The sequence below is a fragment of the Rhodamnia argentea genome, chromosome 1 (genome assembly GCF_020921035.1).
Source record: "Rhodamnia argentea isolate NSW1041297 chromosome 1, ASM2092103v1, whole genome shotgun sequence".
Lineage (NCBI taxonomy): Eukaryota > Viridiplantae > Streptophyta > Magnoliopsida > Myrtales > Myrtaceae > Rhodamnia > Rhodamnia argentea.
In genome coordinates, this window is record NC_063150.1 from 11,450,259 (window position 1) to 11,468,054 (window position 17,796).

Here is a 17,796-nt window from a genome sequence, read left to right on the forward strand (position 1 = left end):
CATAATGACAGACCAACCGATCGTGATTTTCACATCAATATTTTCCAAGTTTGGTAACACAATAAAATGCAATCTAAATAGGAATATAGAGATTGCTTTGGTATGTTATTAAAAAAAAAAAAAGCAAACGTGGATGTGGAAAACATCACTAGTAAAATACAAGCTCGGCTCAAGCCTATCACAATTAAGTTACAAATGAATTCGAGTTCAAGCTTAATAAGCTCGAATTCTTTCCCTAATAACGATATATTACATAGATTTCAAGATTTTTGACTTTTTAACTATCGCATACTTTTGCAAATGAGAGAAGCTCAAGTAAGTTTGCGAGCCCGACAAGCACGAGCTGAACTCAACAAGATAACCAAGCAGTTTGAGCTCGGACTTAGCTTCAAATCATACAAGTCAATATTGATAACAATTGAGTTTATGCTGGATCTATTCGCTCAGTCTCACCCTACCATTTATTCGATTCGCTAATCACCTGTGTGCAAACAACATAAGTGGGGATTCAAAATTTTTTTTTCAAAGAAGTTCCGGCATTAGTAAATAAGTTTCTTGATTAACCCTAAATTGAGAAAATCTAATGCATGGCTGATGAAAAATCTTTAGTAAAGCACAATTGATTACACAAACACTCGGTTGTTGGTACGAGTGATCACATGGCAACATAAGAGATTGTAATAGGCCGCCGTCACTCCATTATCTATCAGGGAGAAAAGGAGGATGTCGGAACGGTCAGAGGACGGATACAGCCAATCCTAGCAACTCCTACTATCCATACCATAAAGAGGTTTTTTAACATGCTTTGAAGTAGGGTAAATTTGTCTTCAAATAAAAAAAAAAATTAAGGTAAATTGCAGTTTAACCCCTGTACTATCACGATTTTCTTGATCGACCCAGTAAGTCAATTCGTTACTGCCAACCCCTAGAGTTTCAATTATGCCCCTCAAGAGACCCGTTTCCGGCTGGACGTGACGAACTTTGCTTGTGACTTCCGAACGCTCACATAAAGGCGCAGTGTTACTGTTTTAGCCGGACCGAGTGCTTGAATTTGCTCGAATGATGGCGCGAGCATTGGATTCTACTGTGCCAAACTGAAATTTTGGGCCAATCTGAGTCGAAACTCAAACAGTGAGGATTGACTGAAACAAGTCGAATTATGAGGGGTTGAATCAACCCTGAAATACAGGGGGCATAAAGCAATTTGCTCCCTTTGAAGCAAGTAGCAATCTCACATGCTTGCAGGGTCAGGCATTGATAAGCTGAAAAAATATGGATGGGACGGCAATACAGGAAACACATATTTGCATCCAGAGATATCAAGTCTGCATATTCTCATACTTGAACATTGATCCATCATCATTCAACAGGAGAGTGCTGAAACTGCATATAGTTTTCTTCTCACTTCTTTCTTCAAAGAAAATATGCTCCTCGGAAGCCATGACATCGCAGTTAAATTGAGCAAGAATTGCAAGAAAGTTGTGAGAGTGTCGTGTTACACATCATCTTCTCCCTCAGAAGTTAACAAGAATGCTGTTTGTTACTCTTCACTAGTCACCTATGACGAAAACTCCGCTAAACTAAAGAAGTTAAGCTGCGTGTTTTCCCTACCAACAAAAATGTAACGCACAATCTCCTAAACTAAAATGTCACAATTACATACCATTCGCAAAAGCAAAGACACGATTTGCTATGAGGACTTGGATAACAACTCACTGCCTCAAGTGAAAAGGGACAGTGTGATATAATTAGTGACTTGTGTAAGCAACCCGCTTGCACCACTTTACCTTTGAAAGGCTATTTGAATATATATCCAAATTAAGTTTGGCTCTCCCATCTGCTGCAAAGTCACATTTCGCATCTCAAGATGACCTAAGATGTGGCCTAAGTCCATGGTAGCAGGTTGCGAAGTCTCGTGGCCCAGCTCGTGCTAGCATTATTGTTGATTGGAGCCAAAGTGATTCTTTCAGCATTAGCGACGGCCCATTTGCTGAAGTCAGGAGAAGATACGAGTTCTTCCAGGGATTTTTTGGTGTACTCTTTGGTGATCTTTCTCCACTCGTCATCTGAGTATCTCTTCCTATCACCATCAGGTGTGGTGTGGAAGGTAGAGTAGTAAGCCTCTGGACCGGATGGCTGAGTAGGTGGCGTCCTGCTCCCTGAGGAATTGCAGTTCGTGTAGAAGATGATATAATGAGGACCAACTTAGCAATATGGACATAATATCAACTAACTGAAGCAAACCTTGCAAGGGAGAACTATACAATCCTGGAGAGGACATTTTGGACCTGCCTCTCTCATCATATGAATCATGCAAAACATGGGAGTTTCGTGGTGTTCTACCGTAGTCCTTAGGGGATGAAAGCAGTTTCCTGCAAAAGTTCAAGGAGCTCAGGGACAAGTAATAGTGAAATGAAACTCAATGTCTCAGGTACCAGCTTGGGCTTAGTTGATAGAGCACAACATACAAAATTCAGACGTTTTTCTTAAAGCACCAACTGATAAGCCGTATGAATATAAATAAAAGAGTTGGTCATGATTTTAATGAAGCGATTGAATTTGGCTGCTGACAACAAAACAAGAGATGGAAGTAAAGACAAAGCAAATAGATTAATCTGTTCTACTGTGCTTAAGGCTTAACCTCACCATGCATTTACTGTAGCAACCCCAAAAAATCAATTGAAGAAAATGCATGATACCTGACTTGTCAAGGAATACCTGCACAGTCGGCGAAAAAATCTCAATCTGCCAAATCTCCTGATCATATATGAGGTAGCAATACCAGATATCAATGCTGCTAGAGCAAGTATGGGATCAAGGGAACACTGAAACGTAATCAGTCGGCAACAAAAAGTGAGTCAGGCCTCAATGGTCAAGCTAGATTGTAATTAACAGATTTACATGCTAAAAGAAGATTCTCAAGATAAAAGGAAACAAACCTGAAGGATCATAACAGCAGCCAAAACTCGAATGGACCATGCAACAAAATGAGAAGTGCTTACATCAACTGACCCATCTTCTGTGAGGACAAGTTTCCGGACAACCCAAAATCCCAACCAAGCTCCAGTAAGGACCAGAAAGACTAGGAGAAAAATTGCCAACTGTAGTCTCCAGAAAAGCGAGCAAACTTTAGTGACAGGTCTGTAAAACAAGATGTACGTGTCTATTGCAATCTATTAAATTAGCATAAAACATAACAATCTCCTCATAGAATGCAGGTGAACAGTCAATGGGACCATTGTTCCCAAAACTGAAACTGAGACTGGGCATTACTTCATGATAGATGGGCTAATTTATGAAACAGATAGATGGTTTAATTCACTCAAATATATTAACTTAGAATACAGTCCTAGACAGAAACTGAATAACAATCTACAATCTGGTTGCAAAACTATGAGGATCCAACACAACCTGCTATTTGAACTATAGACAGTATATACAAGACCTAGGTATAAAGCGTGAAAAACGATGACCAATTCAAAGTGGATACAGAATTTTCGAGCTATATACTTCTTCAGCAGATAAGAAGGAAAATTTGTACAAGGGAAACCTTTACTTTCTTAAGGGAAAATATCAGCCTGGAAGGTGAAAAGATGACAATTAAAAGGGCTGCCTTGTTACAGCATTCCAGAATACATAGCTGACTATATTGGGGAATTAACAAGCATGCTTCAGAACTGTATTAATCATTCTAAGCACTCAAGCGAATCCAATGCAAAACAGTTTAAGCTTCACAGCTGCAAGTCTAGGTATGATATTGTAAACTTGTATCCAATATAAAACTGCAGTTCATTAATGCTTTGTACTAACTGATTGAAAAGGTACATTCCAATAAATTGATTTTTTTAATTGGTCTACCCTGATTATCATATCAAAGTGTGAAGATAACACTAATTAAAGTAATAAACATCATGAAAAATTCACATTGACCAAGAATAAAACATTGAAGGTATTTCTTCTTGCCATGAAAACATTGCATGACATAAGAAACACACACAAAAAAAAAAGCAAATATTTTCAGAAACAAAGTAGAATGAAAAAAAATCTTTTTCCAACCTTAAGTACACCCAGAATTAATATAAATTATGTAGATAAAAATCCCATGCAACTTATGGGTATAATGCTAGTAGTTTAAGTCAACAGGTCATAATTCAGTAGTTGGAAGGAAAAAAAATGAGTATCTGCTTGAAAACAGACTGACAGCAATAAAAAGTCTGTTGAAAACTTACATACAGGATTGTACATGTCTTCGCTAATTCCCAACTCTGAGAGTATTGAATGAAAAAGTCCAGGCAAGTAGCGGAGAAGGAAAGAGCCCAAACCGATCTGAACAAAAGGGGACATCATACTTAATGCAGTAGATTCTCTCTCAATGAAAGATTAAGAATTATGCTCAGCATCCGGATACTCACGAGAGATGAATATATGAATATCATGAGTGAATTTTTTCGCCCAGTTGGCAACAGCCTCATTCCCTGTCAATGATCATTAACAAAGAAATAAGAACTAAAGCACCTCTTTATAGTTCCACAAAAGGGCCTTATAAAAAAACAAATGGAAAAAGAACAACCACTGGCTTTTAAGGTTAAAAGTACAAAGCACAATATTCACAAAGTAAGCAGACGTTGGATAGCTAGGTGGAAAGAACATATGTGTATGTGTACAACTGGACGCAAACATACATAACCATGCATATTATGAGCCAAAGGAAGAATGGAAATAGGGCATGGTCATAGGAAGAGACTTCCCTGTACTCATGAATTTAAAATGGTTGGATGTACATCAAGAGAAGTGCATGGCAACATGATATACAAAACTGTGCGAGAATATTCAGTCTTCAAACTCAAACTAATGCAATATAACAGAAGAAAGTCTCCTGACCCAACCAAATTGCATCTATCTATAAGAGAACTGGCTCAAATTGAACTTAAACTTGACAATAGAAAGAATAGAGTAGGGTAAAATTCTACATAACCAGTTATATACATCGATTAAATCTCTAGAATACTGAATTTAGAACTGAGAAAACCAGATATCCAAGCCATAGAGATGTGATCATTGTCCATTCAAAGAAGCAACCAAGAATGATACTATGAAAAATTCAACTAGAGAGAATCCATTCCACCTGAAAAAGAACCATCAGCACAACAAGGATGATGCCAACTGCCATTGCACTGCTGTAGTAGAAAGCCAATGAATTGCTCAAAGAAGATGCAAAGGTCATTAAAACCAAGCCCATGACCAAGAGGACTACCCGATACAGGAAATATTCTGTGAAACATACACAAGCGGTATTTATATAGTGTCAAAAGTTAAAGGGGAAAAATATGCAGGCAGACAATTCATTCATCAATTCCTGCTAGACACCTTCTTCAATTGACAACTCAAAAGTTTCCAAGGATGAACCAGCTACTCTTATATCTAAGAGCTTATGGTCAAATGGTGACATTGACCGAAACCATGAACCCTTGCCAACTTTTTCCCATTCGTTTTGAGGGCACATGCACGCTCCAAGAGATAAATTCCTGCAAATTAGAGTAACAGTTAGGGTAACATTCTTCAATAGCCTAAGCCTATAAATAACATGGACCAGAATAACTGGATAGAAATTTCTCCTGTCTTAATAACTTTCAAGCAAATCATAATTAATATAAGACAAGCCAAACTGTGCACACTCAAGAAAGGAAATTCATTCGTGCCTTCTGAAACATGAATTGCAGCATCAATCTCCCCAAAAAACAATTACTTGATGGCAAAACTCAAAGATTTTATCAAGTTAAGTATAGCTTCTATGTGATACTTGGAGTTAGTTTCACTGCGAAGAGGGATCCTCCACTGATTGGCACAACTTTCCTCAAAAGAAAACCCAAAATATTGTGCCTCCTTCCACTGAAAAAAGGTGTACAATGACTCTGAGGGTTCAATTATCCATGTCTAACATCAGTAGATCAACATGTCACTTGACAATGCTATACAATGAAAGAGTAAAATATTAAATACGCACTCCAGAGGCACAATCAGCAAAGAATCACAAATACTCACCTGTGGAAACAAACCTCAAACTTGGCCGGACGAAGACTGCTACTATTAGAGAGAATTTTCACTTTAACTGAATGGGCTATTTTACTCAAATGTTTCATCCTTGATAAACCATGGATATGAACTCTTTCACAAAACAGAGAAGTGCCGGGCCTGGAACCAGGAGAGTTTTCCACCAGCAATACAGGAGATAGTTGCACTGAAGTAGATTGACCAATAACTGCAAAATTGATACTACAGTAGTAAGTTTGAAGCATATGCATGGAAATGAAAGAAATGGTTATGCTGCATTATGATGTGTTGAATTTTTTTTTGGTCATAATGATGTGTTGATTATGACCATAATCTGTTTCTACAATTTTTGGCTCCTCTATTTCTGGAATATATAATCATACAAGTAGAGCAATATCGAATCAAAAGCTATGCGAAACCAATTTTAGTTTACATCACACAACTCTTTTATCGAATTAATGAGCAAAATCAAGTGCCTCTATCTGGCAATTAGTATATCTGATACAAACTATCATGGAACTGAATGTTCAAAATATAGTATCTTGTGCACACAATTGATCCTTCATAGCCTCTTTGGCAAGACACTTCCATAAAGGCAATGATGGTTAGGAAGAACAACTGGTCCGATAAGTAGAGAAGACAATTGAAGTATGCATGTTTTCCCCAAACTTACCTTGACCGGGACGCACTTAAAAAACTGAAAGGCAATAAGACAATTACTTCTATCATAAGCCACAAGCATGAGAAGATGAAACAGCTTAATGAAGGTAATGCACAAATCGTTACTTTCATGTTTATAGCCACGCAAAAATCAGGACTTACAAGGATTTTAATCAGATTTCTCTCTTTCTCTTATAGGTAAGGTGGAACCCACCATAGGGCATCAAGGGATGCAAACCCAAATATAGAAAAAGCTCAAGCAACAAAACGGATCTCAGTTAAAAGGAAAAAGTCATATAAAAAGTCAGTTAATGCATTTACATCAATTGTAATTTTCTATAATTCCAAAAATATTACAAAAAAATTAGAACACTCATTTTCTTCACTGTTTCTCTTGTATCTTTCCAAATAAACCAAAAAACAAAGAGAGGGACCAAGAAATTCTCCTTTTTTGGCCATGCTGCAAAGATATCTTTTTGTTTTTTTGGCCAACTCAATTGATTTTTCAATCCAGGTATTGAAAATGAAGCTACCCATAAGTCAAGATAACCCAACACATGCCCATTTCTTATTTCCTTCATCTTCTTTCAAATTCTTGCTCAGTTGGGTAAAGAAACAGGAAAACTCTGCATAGTACAATTACCAGTTGAGTATTTCTTGGGGATTTTGGATGCAAAATTATTCAACAAACTTTTAGTAACAAAAACCATTGCAAATTCATAGCATAAAGTAGTCATTGATAGAAGAGACCCGTCAAATTGGCACCTTAATCTGCACTTTGGAAGAGTAATCTTTGATAGATACAAGATCTATAGACATAACACGAAAAACAAAAAAAATTAACAACAACAAGAAGAAATAATCATTTTCCACTAAGTGGTTTGGCAAAATGTACTAGAAGTGAAAAGCGCCACTACTCACAAGGCATAGCCGAATCAACTGACTGCAACTATAGAGTATGAAACTGGTAGGGAACTCTTGAAACGCTACGTTTGGTAAGGCAAGGGTTCATTACGTGATTGTGATTCGAATCCATCTCCTTTGTCTTTTTACCAATTGCCATTGCGGAGCCGGAACACAATCAAACACAGGCAACCAACACTCAGTCGCCCATATCAATACCCACAAAACAAACTACAAAAATGTCCTTTCTTTCTCTCGCAGGGGAAAAGGGGCCAGAAATGGATTGAGGAATTTCATCCTGCTATTGCCGTGAAGCTGTGGGATTTCCACGAGGAAAGAAGAAAACGTGAACTCAAATCTAATCAGGAAAGAAGTTCCAAAACACATTTCAAACAGCTGAAGCGCACAATCAACTAGTAGCCGTACGTCGAATCCTTAGGGAAGCCGATCAAATCCAGTAGCTTACGAATACAGAGAAAGGTACAGAAACGAAGAAAAAGCTCAAACCTAAGGTGGGTTCCGCGGCTGAGCCAGAGGCGCCATAGAATAGGAGGAAGAAAATCCAGAAAGAGCAAATGAAGCTGCGAATTCGTGCGGAAGAGTCCATGGCCTCCGTGGTCGCTGCTGGGGAAGACGGAGGAGGGTATCTTCGGTAGCTTTGCAGCTTCAACCGTAAACATTCAAAAGCGCCATCTTTCTTCACAAAGGAAAGAAGAACTGAACTGGATCAAGAATCAGCGGGCCGGTTAATCCCAAATTTTTCGTAAGTACTGGACCACTAAGAAAGCCCATCGGAAGGGTCCATGGTTCACCTGAAAAGGGGCAGCCCGACCAGGCTTCTTGGTCCTGTCCCTGTCCAGGCGGTGCTCTTCCCTAGCCCCCGGCCAGGTCGCGACACGCCAAAAGTCCTTTCTAAAAAAAATAAAAATCCGTGGAACGTTGTATATTAAATGAATATTTTTTATATATGCATGATATATTATTATTTTTATAATTTTTTACTTATAATCAAAAGAAGCTATGCCATGAATACTTCCGTAATTTGATCCCAACCAGCCTAGAAAATAATATAATAATAACACCAATTCAGTCCCAAACCTTTTTGCATTTATGCCAATTGATTCAATTTGGCCAATTTTGACCAAAAATTACTTATGTAAACATCTCTTAACCAACATAGCACTGCTTACGCTGATTTGTATATTTTTTAATATTATTTAAATATTTTTAATAATTTTTTTTGGTTTTATTTTATTTTTTATTTTCTTGCACTTTATTGGGGGGGCGGGGGGTCGCGTGGGGGGGGGGGGTGGGGGGGGGGGGAGGGGGGGGGGGGGGGTTTTGGGTGTCGGTGCTACATAGACCCGGTCTCCTGCGAGTCTTAAATATTTTTTGGCCAAAAAAACTTTTGGTACCCTTTTCAATTTAGTCCTATTGTTTTTGCCAATTGAATTTGGCCGATTTTCAAATTATGTAGAATTTTTGTAGATGGCTTACGAGAGTGGTTTTTTAATATTTTAATATTTTAATAATTTTTGTTTTATTTTATTTTTATTTTTTACGTTTTTTAGGCGAAGCTCATTGTGTAGAAGAGATGGTCGAGTGGTTCAAGACCTTGCTTATTGCATGGCTCCTAATAAAAAAAGTGTCAGAAAGAAAAAGAAGAAAAAAATTACTAGAAAAATTAAAGGTTTAAGACTAAATTGGTATCAATGTAAAAAATTAAGGACTAAATTGGCACAAATAAAAGGTTTAAGGCTGGATTGACATTAATGCAAAAGGTTTAGAACTAAATTTACATCAATAAAAAATTTAAGACTGAATTGACATCAACATAATATGTTTGTGATTTTTTTTTTTTACACTTTTCCTGGCAAAAGTCCGTGCCCCCATCACTGTTTCCACGGCAAAACACACTATTCACTTGAAATTGGTGTACTAATAGCACGTTTTGCAAAAAGCAACTATTACACCGTCATGTTTAGTACAAGTTCACCGTCCGGTCAAATGTTTGCTTCGTATGCCGTAATCCCTATCATAATCAAAGTTATGATAGCCAAATGTTTGCTTGCAATAATAGTTAGGCGGCAATCCCTATCATAGTGAAAGTTATAATAGCGGACTCAACTCCCATGTGAAATTTATTAACCTATTTAGCCTTCATGGCTAGTCCAAAATGCCCGTCTCGTTAAGTTTCTTGTAGTTAATGAAATTAAACCTAATCCAATATGAGTATAATCCGTATTTTGGTAAAAAAATTGACTTTATGATAGGATTTTTTCACTTAATGGTAAGATTGCTTTCACTTAATAAGAAACAAATTTTTTGGCTTATTTTGAGAAGTAAAAATTTTAACTTTTTCGTTATTAAAAACATATTCTAGAATTAGATAGCATTTACACTCCGTGTGAATATGAATATCGTTAACGATAGTACCTATTAGTGATGATTCGATATTACCATAGCACTATTATCTCATAGTAGATACCACCGCCCATCGCCCATGGTTAATTACGTTTCAAACCACCTTACCGGACTTATGACTTGACCTATGTTCCCCCTCCTCCATAGCCCAACACCCATCGATAATATAGGGGCGATAAATTTTTGAAGGATTTCCTCATTATTTATTTGTTAAGTTACATCCCGCCCCTTACCACAGTAATTTGACTTCACTTTGGGCACTTTGATGACATTTCTTCTTTTTGTTACCATACGCTATTCATGAAACCAACTAGTAGATTGGTGTGGCATAGACCCTAACCATTGGCACGGAAAATTGCTAGTCATCGAGGACGCCATTTAAGTGTCTAATAAGTGTTTCAAAAGTAAGCAAATTTATCAATTGTTATCAAAGTTTACGACCCCATTTTACTATTCAAAAGTCAATCTAGAGTAGAATATAGAACTTGTTGTAAATCAACTGACCATCTACTTTTGAGGAGATTAGTAACGAAATCATACTTCATGCCAATTTCAAAAGTTGATTTCTTTTAATGGTGACGAATCTAATGTTACCATAAGCCTGCGCCCTGGGGTGTTAGGCGGCATATCCCTGAGGAATCATAGAGATGAAAGTTATAATAGAACAGAAGTATCTCATGCAACTCCCCATGTGATAGTTATTAACTTATTATAGCCAAAATTGCGATGGCTAGTTCCAAAATGCTGCCGTCTCTTTTAGCTTTCTTAATAGTTATTAAAATTATATTTCTTTGCAATATGATGATCATAGGCTTCATAGCCACAATCGTAATTTATCGATAGATAATTAGTACGGTGGCGTGCATAATTGATATAATGCTAACATACCTTCTTAATTATGATAATCATAACACTAACCGTAACATAATAATAAGCGAATTTATTATTTAATTGAAGGTAATATGTGATTATCTACATTTTCGTTATCAAAAACATTATTCATAGAATTAGATAGCTTTACATATGATAACGAATATGAATAACAAGTTAACTATAGTATCCTATTAGTGATGATTCGATATTACCATATAGCACTATTATCTCATAGTAGATACAAGCGTGTATGAAATGGTTAATTACATTTAAGAAAGTATATATTACCGGAATTATGAGTTGATCTATGTTATACATTTATTCATAGTGACCAATATTCATGCGAATAAGATAGGTGTGATATTGACAATAAGGATTGGAAAGAAAAAATTGCGCGTGTCATGGAGGACGAACACATATAAGTGTGACCATATTTAAGTGTTTCACAATAGGGATTTCAAGATCACGTAATGTTGAACAATCTATATGCAAGTTTACTATGACCCCATTGGTTATTTCTAACGCTCCCGCTCATGCTGGAGCATAGACATTATGTATGCCTAACTTGTTATATACATACTTGACTCGCGAACCATCGAGAGTCTCTCCGTGAAACGTACAATAGCCAAAGGGCCAAAAATCGTCTCATCTTCTCGGAATCAATGTGGCAGTCCTAATTTTACCAAAACGTCTACTTTTTAATGAATCGATCGTCAACATCTATATGTTGCTCCATTTAAAGCCTTTGTGAATGCACCCTCTAGAACGAGTGACGAGTGAGGCATAGCCACTAAGGAGAGGAATGAGTGAGAGGTGGAGGTGAGGAGAGAAGAGAATGTATCTTTTTGAAATTTTTGACATATTTTTTATTCTTTTTTTTTTTTTTTTTTTTTTTTTGTTTTTTTGGCCCGAGGGCCAGCAAGGATCACTAGCTGACCCATGCTGGCCACAAGCAAGGATCGGGACGTCCTTTCTAGCATTGGGCAAGGGCATCCATAGCCTACATCCAAAATTAGAAAGCAAAGAAATTGTAAACATCGATACAAACGGTGAAAATGGCCATGTCAACATCGGGCGTGCTATGTAAGATCGTGATGACCACGTCATTAGTTTCGGGCCAAAATTGATTGAATAGACTTAATTGGAAAAATGTAAAATGTCAAGGATTCAATTGAAAAAATTAAAAAGGTTTAGGATTGAATTGCCCAAAATGTGATACAATTCACGACCTTATGGCTATTGAGTCTCGCACGTACTCATAGAGGTGGTGTCGAGCTTACTAAAGAGAAGACCGGGACAGAGCGGTTGAGGCGACAACGCAACGGCAAGAATGGTGGCGTAGGCAACTCAGCTCAACGATCTACACTACCTGGATTTGAGGATGGAGAGAGAGGAAGATAAGGAATTTGAGAAGGCTTTGGGATTTGGGTAGGGTTATGATCTTGTATGTTCAGTGCAAGTAAATGAACATACATCGAATTTCAATGAATCAACCTCTATATAAAAATAGGGTGCTCAAGACCGCCCAAATTTTTGCCCTCGGTATATTGATTTCTAGTAATTTTTTTTTGGGTATGATTATGGCAGTGCCGCAATAATAATTGTATTTTTGAAGTCTCATAATTTTTAAATTCGGTGGTACATGGTTTAAAGTTGTAGCATCTCAAAATTGGCAAGACATTGGCCTAAAATATGTTACGAGCTGCCATATCTTTGAGAATGTCATAATTTTAACGAGTTTTCAAACACTTCACGAAAATTGCAGCGTCTCTTTTCGCGACTAACTCTTGAAAGAAAACTTACCAAACAAGCACCCAGTATTGCTAGTATTGCTCAACTAGACAAGAATTCCAGTGTTGCTTAGCCTAAACTTTTCAAATTTGCCGCCAATCCAAGAAGGATGAATTAACGAGTGAATCGGGACGTTCGCATGCACACGAAAGGCTTTCCCCGTCTACTGCGGAGTTAAATTGCGTCGCCGGAAGCAGTTCTAGTGTCTTTGTTAGATCAACATGGTGGTAACATGTAGTTCATGAATGCAAAGGGCATGATCAACCTAGCCACAAAGCGTCGACAATCAATTATTACTCTTCCGACCCCCAAAAAAAAAAAAAAAAACAACAAAAAACTATTACTTCTAAAACGCACTAGAATCCAAGGAAGGAAAAGAACAGTCGTTAGTTCGATTGACAAGGACAGTGATTGACTAGTTACTACTACATCGGAGATGGTGAAAAGGGAACAAAAGTATGGACAACTTTTGGTTGGCACTTTGGATTTATTCTAGAGAGAGAGAGAGAGAGCAGCGTTCAAGCTCCAATCTCGGAAATGCTCTGTAAGGCTGGCTCCCACCGCCTCCCACCGCCCACCACCCCTCTCAGGCCACCGCTACTGCTGCCACCGCCGCCGCTGCTTCCCCATTCATCAACCCCCTGCTCCTCCTGAAGAATAATAATTAATGGAAGAAATTGAAAAATTGAATGCTTGATTGAGCTTTGTCAAACATCAGGACAAATTGTCCAAACATCCTTGTATTCTCATGTTTTTATCCGGTGATTAGGTATCTTTAATTTGGTGAAAAGCAGCCGTGTCCATTTACAATCCCATCAAGAAAACCATTTCGACCAGTTTAAGGAGGATCATTTACCAAAAAAAAGAAACCGCAAGTGGCATTTTCTGAGCCACTAGGACAGCTAAGTTAGAAGATAATCTTAACACGAGAGAATTATGAAAAATGCAATTTTTGAAATATTATGACACATTCTGCTGACAGTATTTAACAAACCCGCGCGACAAAAAGAGTTTTTTGGTGAAATTGCAAGCGTGGGAGGGTTATTTTCATCAAATGGGAAAGGACAATAAGTCGCTGGATAAAAAGGTAAAAGTACACATTTAGACAATTTACCTATAAAATTATTAGTAGATCATGTCAAAGATAGGGTAAAATAGAGCATGATACTCATGGAAGGACAATATCATGCAAACAGAGAAACCATGATCATGTCAAGTTAATTTTCATATTTCTAGCATTCTCCATGAAATTGGTGTCAAACATAAACCATGAATTGCGGTTGACTTTAAGTCATATGTGAAACTGTACATCCCAACGCCACAAATTATTAAAGAGCAGTGTGAAATATATTTCCTAACATGACATCCTCCCTCAAGTAAAAGTCGATTTGGTGACGAAGACTCTTTAAGTGTCATAGAGATGTTGTAACCTAGACGAGTTCAGTGAATTGAAATCGAGACCTCTTACGCCGACACCAATCTAAAACCATATGTGAAAATGTTCATTCTAATTACCATGCTAAAGTGCGGCTCGAAATATATTTGAACAAGCTAGTTCACATCCACTTTTATGCATGTCATCGGCATGGTGGAAGATGAATCGATCCTCAAATTTATTTATTCCAAGCACTTTCTAACTTCTTAGGATCCAGTCATGTGGGTTCATGTGTAAGGAAACGACTTAGGGTCAACATGGCGGAAAGAAAGATGGGATTAGGTTAACTTTATGGAACATCAGAAGAAAATGAAATGCACAGGAAAACTAACCGGACCCACAAAAAATAGAAGAGAATTATTAAACGAATTATGACTTACTAAATATATTTTACTAGTTAATCGAAGGATTATTGAGGACCCACGTGAAGTTAGACATTCTGCTTATGAGAAAAGAGCAATATTGGTAAATGTTGTTTACCTTAGTCTTTCGTCTCTTTCTCTCCTTAAAAAGTTTACGCAATGAATAATTGTGAAAAAATAAATGATTTGAAAAATATTTTTTTAAAAAAATGATCACTTGTATCAGTTTACTAAAATGAATGAACGAAAAATATTTTTATCGTCCACGAAAATATTTAGACATAAATTGTAGTCAATAATGAAAATATTTTACATTAACTAAATATTTCAAGAGATCGTTTTTAAGAAAATATTTTTTAAAATTTATTTTTTGCGAAATGAATAGAGCCTAAGTGTTTTTACTAGCACTATCATGCATTCAATTTGGATCGTGGGATAAAAAGCAAAATTGTGGTCTATCATATCTGCTTTGCAAAATCGGTTTCTATTATAACTTATTGATGCAAAGGGGATCAAACCTACATTTGGTTAAGAAAGATTTTATCGAGTAGAGACAAGGGATATTGACACAAATGATCCACGAATTTTGGTTCAATATGCAATGTGATCCTTAAGCTTTTAATTTGTTCAATGTGGTCCCTCAACCTTAACCCAAAGTGCAATATGGTCCCTAAACTTTCAATTTGTTTAGAGGCCACATTGAACAAATTATAAATTCATGGAGCCAAAGTTTATAAGTCATTTGTATCATTTTTCCTAGAGAAAATTACGGACGCATAAGCTGCAAAACTTCAGGAAGTGTCAAGGAAAGTTAGGATCACTTAGTATTTTACCAACAATGATGCAAATTAAATTTACTATTAACTTGGGAAGATTACTTTCTAGAATAGAATATCAAGAATCATAAGATCCAGAGAACTTACTACCACCAAAGAGATAATACGCCCCTGCGAAGAAAAGTTAGAAAAGGATATTTTGCAGATAAATTGCTACAAGTGGGAAATTACGTACCGTAAAGGAAAGTCAAGATTCATTAGGGGTACGACGCGAAAAGAGATTTACTACTAACTTAGGTAGAGATCACTATTGTTCTGAGGAATATCACGAATCATAGGACTCAGCAAAACTCACGACGATAAGAGGTAAGACAAGTTACAAAATGATGTGTAACGGATAAATTGTTAACAAAGAAAGAAATCACGAATATCAAAAGGAAAGTTAGGATTTGTGTTAGGCAGGATCCGACCATGAGGAATTAAAAAGGACCCCAAAGCTAGCATTCCCTGATTTCGGGTACCCAATGTGGAGAGAAATCCAATATTTCCACTTTTGGTTTGCGTCGCGAAACATTAAATAGATATATAGATAATCATCACATTTCCACGTCATTGTTTATGCATAACCCTCTAATTTGGATTTATGTTAATCACGAATTCTAATCACTATTGTCTTGAAAATAAGATGTTAATAGGCATGCGGCTGCCCTACCGGTAAAGAGATTGGGGGATGTCATTGTTTATGCATGACCCTCTAATTTAGATTTATGTTAATCACGAGTTCTAATTACTATTGTCTTGAAAATAAGATGCTTATAGGCATGCGATTGCCTATTGGTAAAGGGATTGGGGGATGGGGAACCTAGTATCCAGGTTATTACAGGTACCGAGTTCGATTTTCGCACTCTGTAAAAATCCTGTGATTAATCGTTTCTAGGTGTTGTGTAGTAATACAATCCACGTTTTGAAAAAATTGGGATTTTTTTTTGGACGAGTCATTTCCGTAAACAAGATTGGCAAAAAAATGTTTTATCAATGCAAGTATATGCTTTGGTTGCCAAGCTTGATAAAATACCTTCGTGGACATGCTGTCGTTGGCAGACACCGAGTCCCGCTTCGAACTCGGCCCCCGACTCGTCCTCGACTCTTTCTTCTTCGACTCGACTCCAACCCCTCCAGATCTTTTCAACAGCTTCTCCAGTTTCACGCACTTCTTCGCCGCAAACTCCTTCAACACATCTTCCACCAACCCAACGCCAAAAAAAAAAGGAGAAGAAGAACAAGCCAAACCCCTCAGAAATCGAAAAATAAAGAACCACAGAGCCCAGAGAATCCGCGGCTACGCGTGAAAACTCGGTACATACCTTCGAAGCTAATGAGCCGATAGACCTGCCCGATGTGCAGAGTGTCATCGGGCCGCAGGAGCCTGAGATGCCTCGACGGTGCGCCGCTCTCGCCATTCGCCGCGGCCGCCGTCGGAGGAGAGGCGGCGATCACGTGGGCGACGTAGTGCCCCGGGTTTGCCGACATGATCTGGTGGGCGCTCACGGACCAGTGCAGCCTCTCCACCTTGGTCCCCTCGGGGTGGTGGATCGCCACGGTCGCCGCATCCGCCGCTTGGCAGTTCCCCATCCGAATCCAACCCTTTCTTTCTTTCTCCAAAAGAGAGAAAAACGAATATCAAGAAAATATCGTCGGGGGAGTTTCCCAATGATTAGGGGTTGAGAAGAGTTGGTGGCATTTATTGGCTCTGACGCTGGCCACTGAACGGCGGGAATCGAGAGGGTTCTCTTTTTCTCTCCCGATGACGACAAAAAGCTGGAGAAAACGGAACAAAGAGAGGTCTTTTAGCAGGGAAAAACAGAGACGTTGGACGAGGAAAAATGGAAATAGGGAAAGCGAAATCTGAACGAACAAGAGAGAGAGAGAGAGAGAGAGAGAGAGAGAGAGAGAGAGAGAGAGAGAGAGAGAGAGAGATGGTGATGGGTACACGAGGAGGATGATGATGATGATGAAGATGAAGGCGAGAAGGTGGGAGTGGTGTGATGTGGGAGATTTTGGTGTCTTCTTCTTCGTTATAGCAGCTCCTGCTGCTGCTGCTGCTGGTGAGAGAGGGAGAGAGGGGAGAGGGAGAGAGAGAGATTGGAGACGTGTTAGATCTGCAAAAACCCACCTGCGATTTCGATCGCGAGAGAGAGAGAGAGATGGGAGGTTTTCGTCCGACCTAAAAAGGTGAAAGTTGTTATTCGCACGTAAGACCAAAACTTGGAGCGATGATCAGAAATCGGACGACGAGAGATGGGATGGCCCCAGTTTTTGACGGAAGTGGCGTGGGTGGGGCGTTGGATTCGGACGGTCAGAGAAAACTGGGTGCGTGATCAGATCACTAGGTAGGACTGAATATGGAATGCGACCGAAATGGCAAAAATGTCAAAAACGATTTTGGTTTGGCGTCTTTTATTAGGTCTAGTCCCACCAAAAGTTTTATTCGCACCAGCATCATCCATGCCGCCGATCGTGG

At 38.2% G+C, this 17,796-nt stretch overlaps 2 protein-coding genes across 4 annotated transcripts; both read right to left on the minus strand.

Annotated features, from left to right (window-relative positions):
• Window positions 1-1,441: 1,441 nt before the first annotated feature.
• LOC115747081 lies at window positions 1,442-8,315 on the minus strand. Of its 3 annotated transcripts, none has more exons than XM_030683124.2 (10): window positions 8,122-8,310; window positions 6,043-6,259; window positions 5,368-5,525; window positions 5,126-5,271; window positions 4,413-4,475; window positions 4,234-4,326; window positions 2,940-3,101; window positions 2,719-2,825; window positions 2,293-2,372; window positions 1,442-2,159 (listed from the first exon to the last, which is right to left on the minus strand). In XM_030683124.2, exons 1-10 carry the CDS (start codon window positions 8,219-8,221, stop codon window positions 1,885-1,887), a joined length of 1,401 nt encoding a protein of 466 aa, XP_030538984.1. In that variant the 5' UTR covers window positions 8,222-8,310; the 3' UTR covers window positions 1,442-1,884. The 3 variants fall into 3 exon arrangements, with proteins under 3 accessions (XP_030538984.1, XP_030538983.1, XP_030538985.1); XM_030683123.2 differs by having other exon boundaries at window positions 2,245-2,372; XM_030683125.2 differs by having other exon boundaries at window positions 2,033-2,159; window positions 2,289-2,372; window positions 8,122-8,315.
• A 4,722-nt stretch (window positions 8,316-13,037) lies between these two features.
• LOC125315453 lies at window positions 13,038-17,188 on the minus strand. Its single transcript, XM_048280471.1, has 3 exons — window positions 16,640-17,188; window positions 16,351-16,514; window positions 13,038-13,352 (listed from the first exon to the last, which is right to left on the minus strand). Exons 1-3 carry the CDS (start codon window positions 16,905-16,907, stop codon window positions 13,221-13,223), a joined length of 564 nt encoding a protein of 187 aa, XP_048136428.1. The 5' UTR covers window positions 16,908-17,188; the 3' UTR covers window positions 13,038-13,220.
• Between the last annotated feature and the right edge of the window lie 608 nt (window positions 17,189-17,796).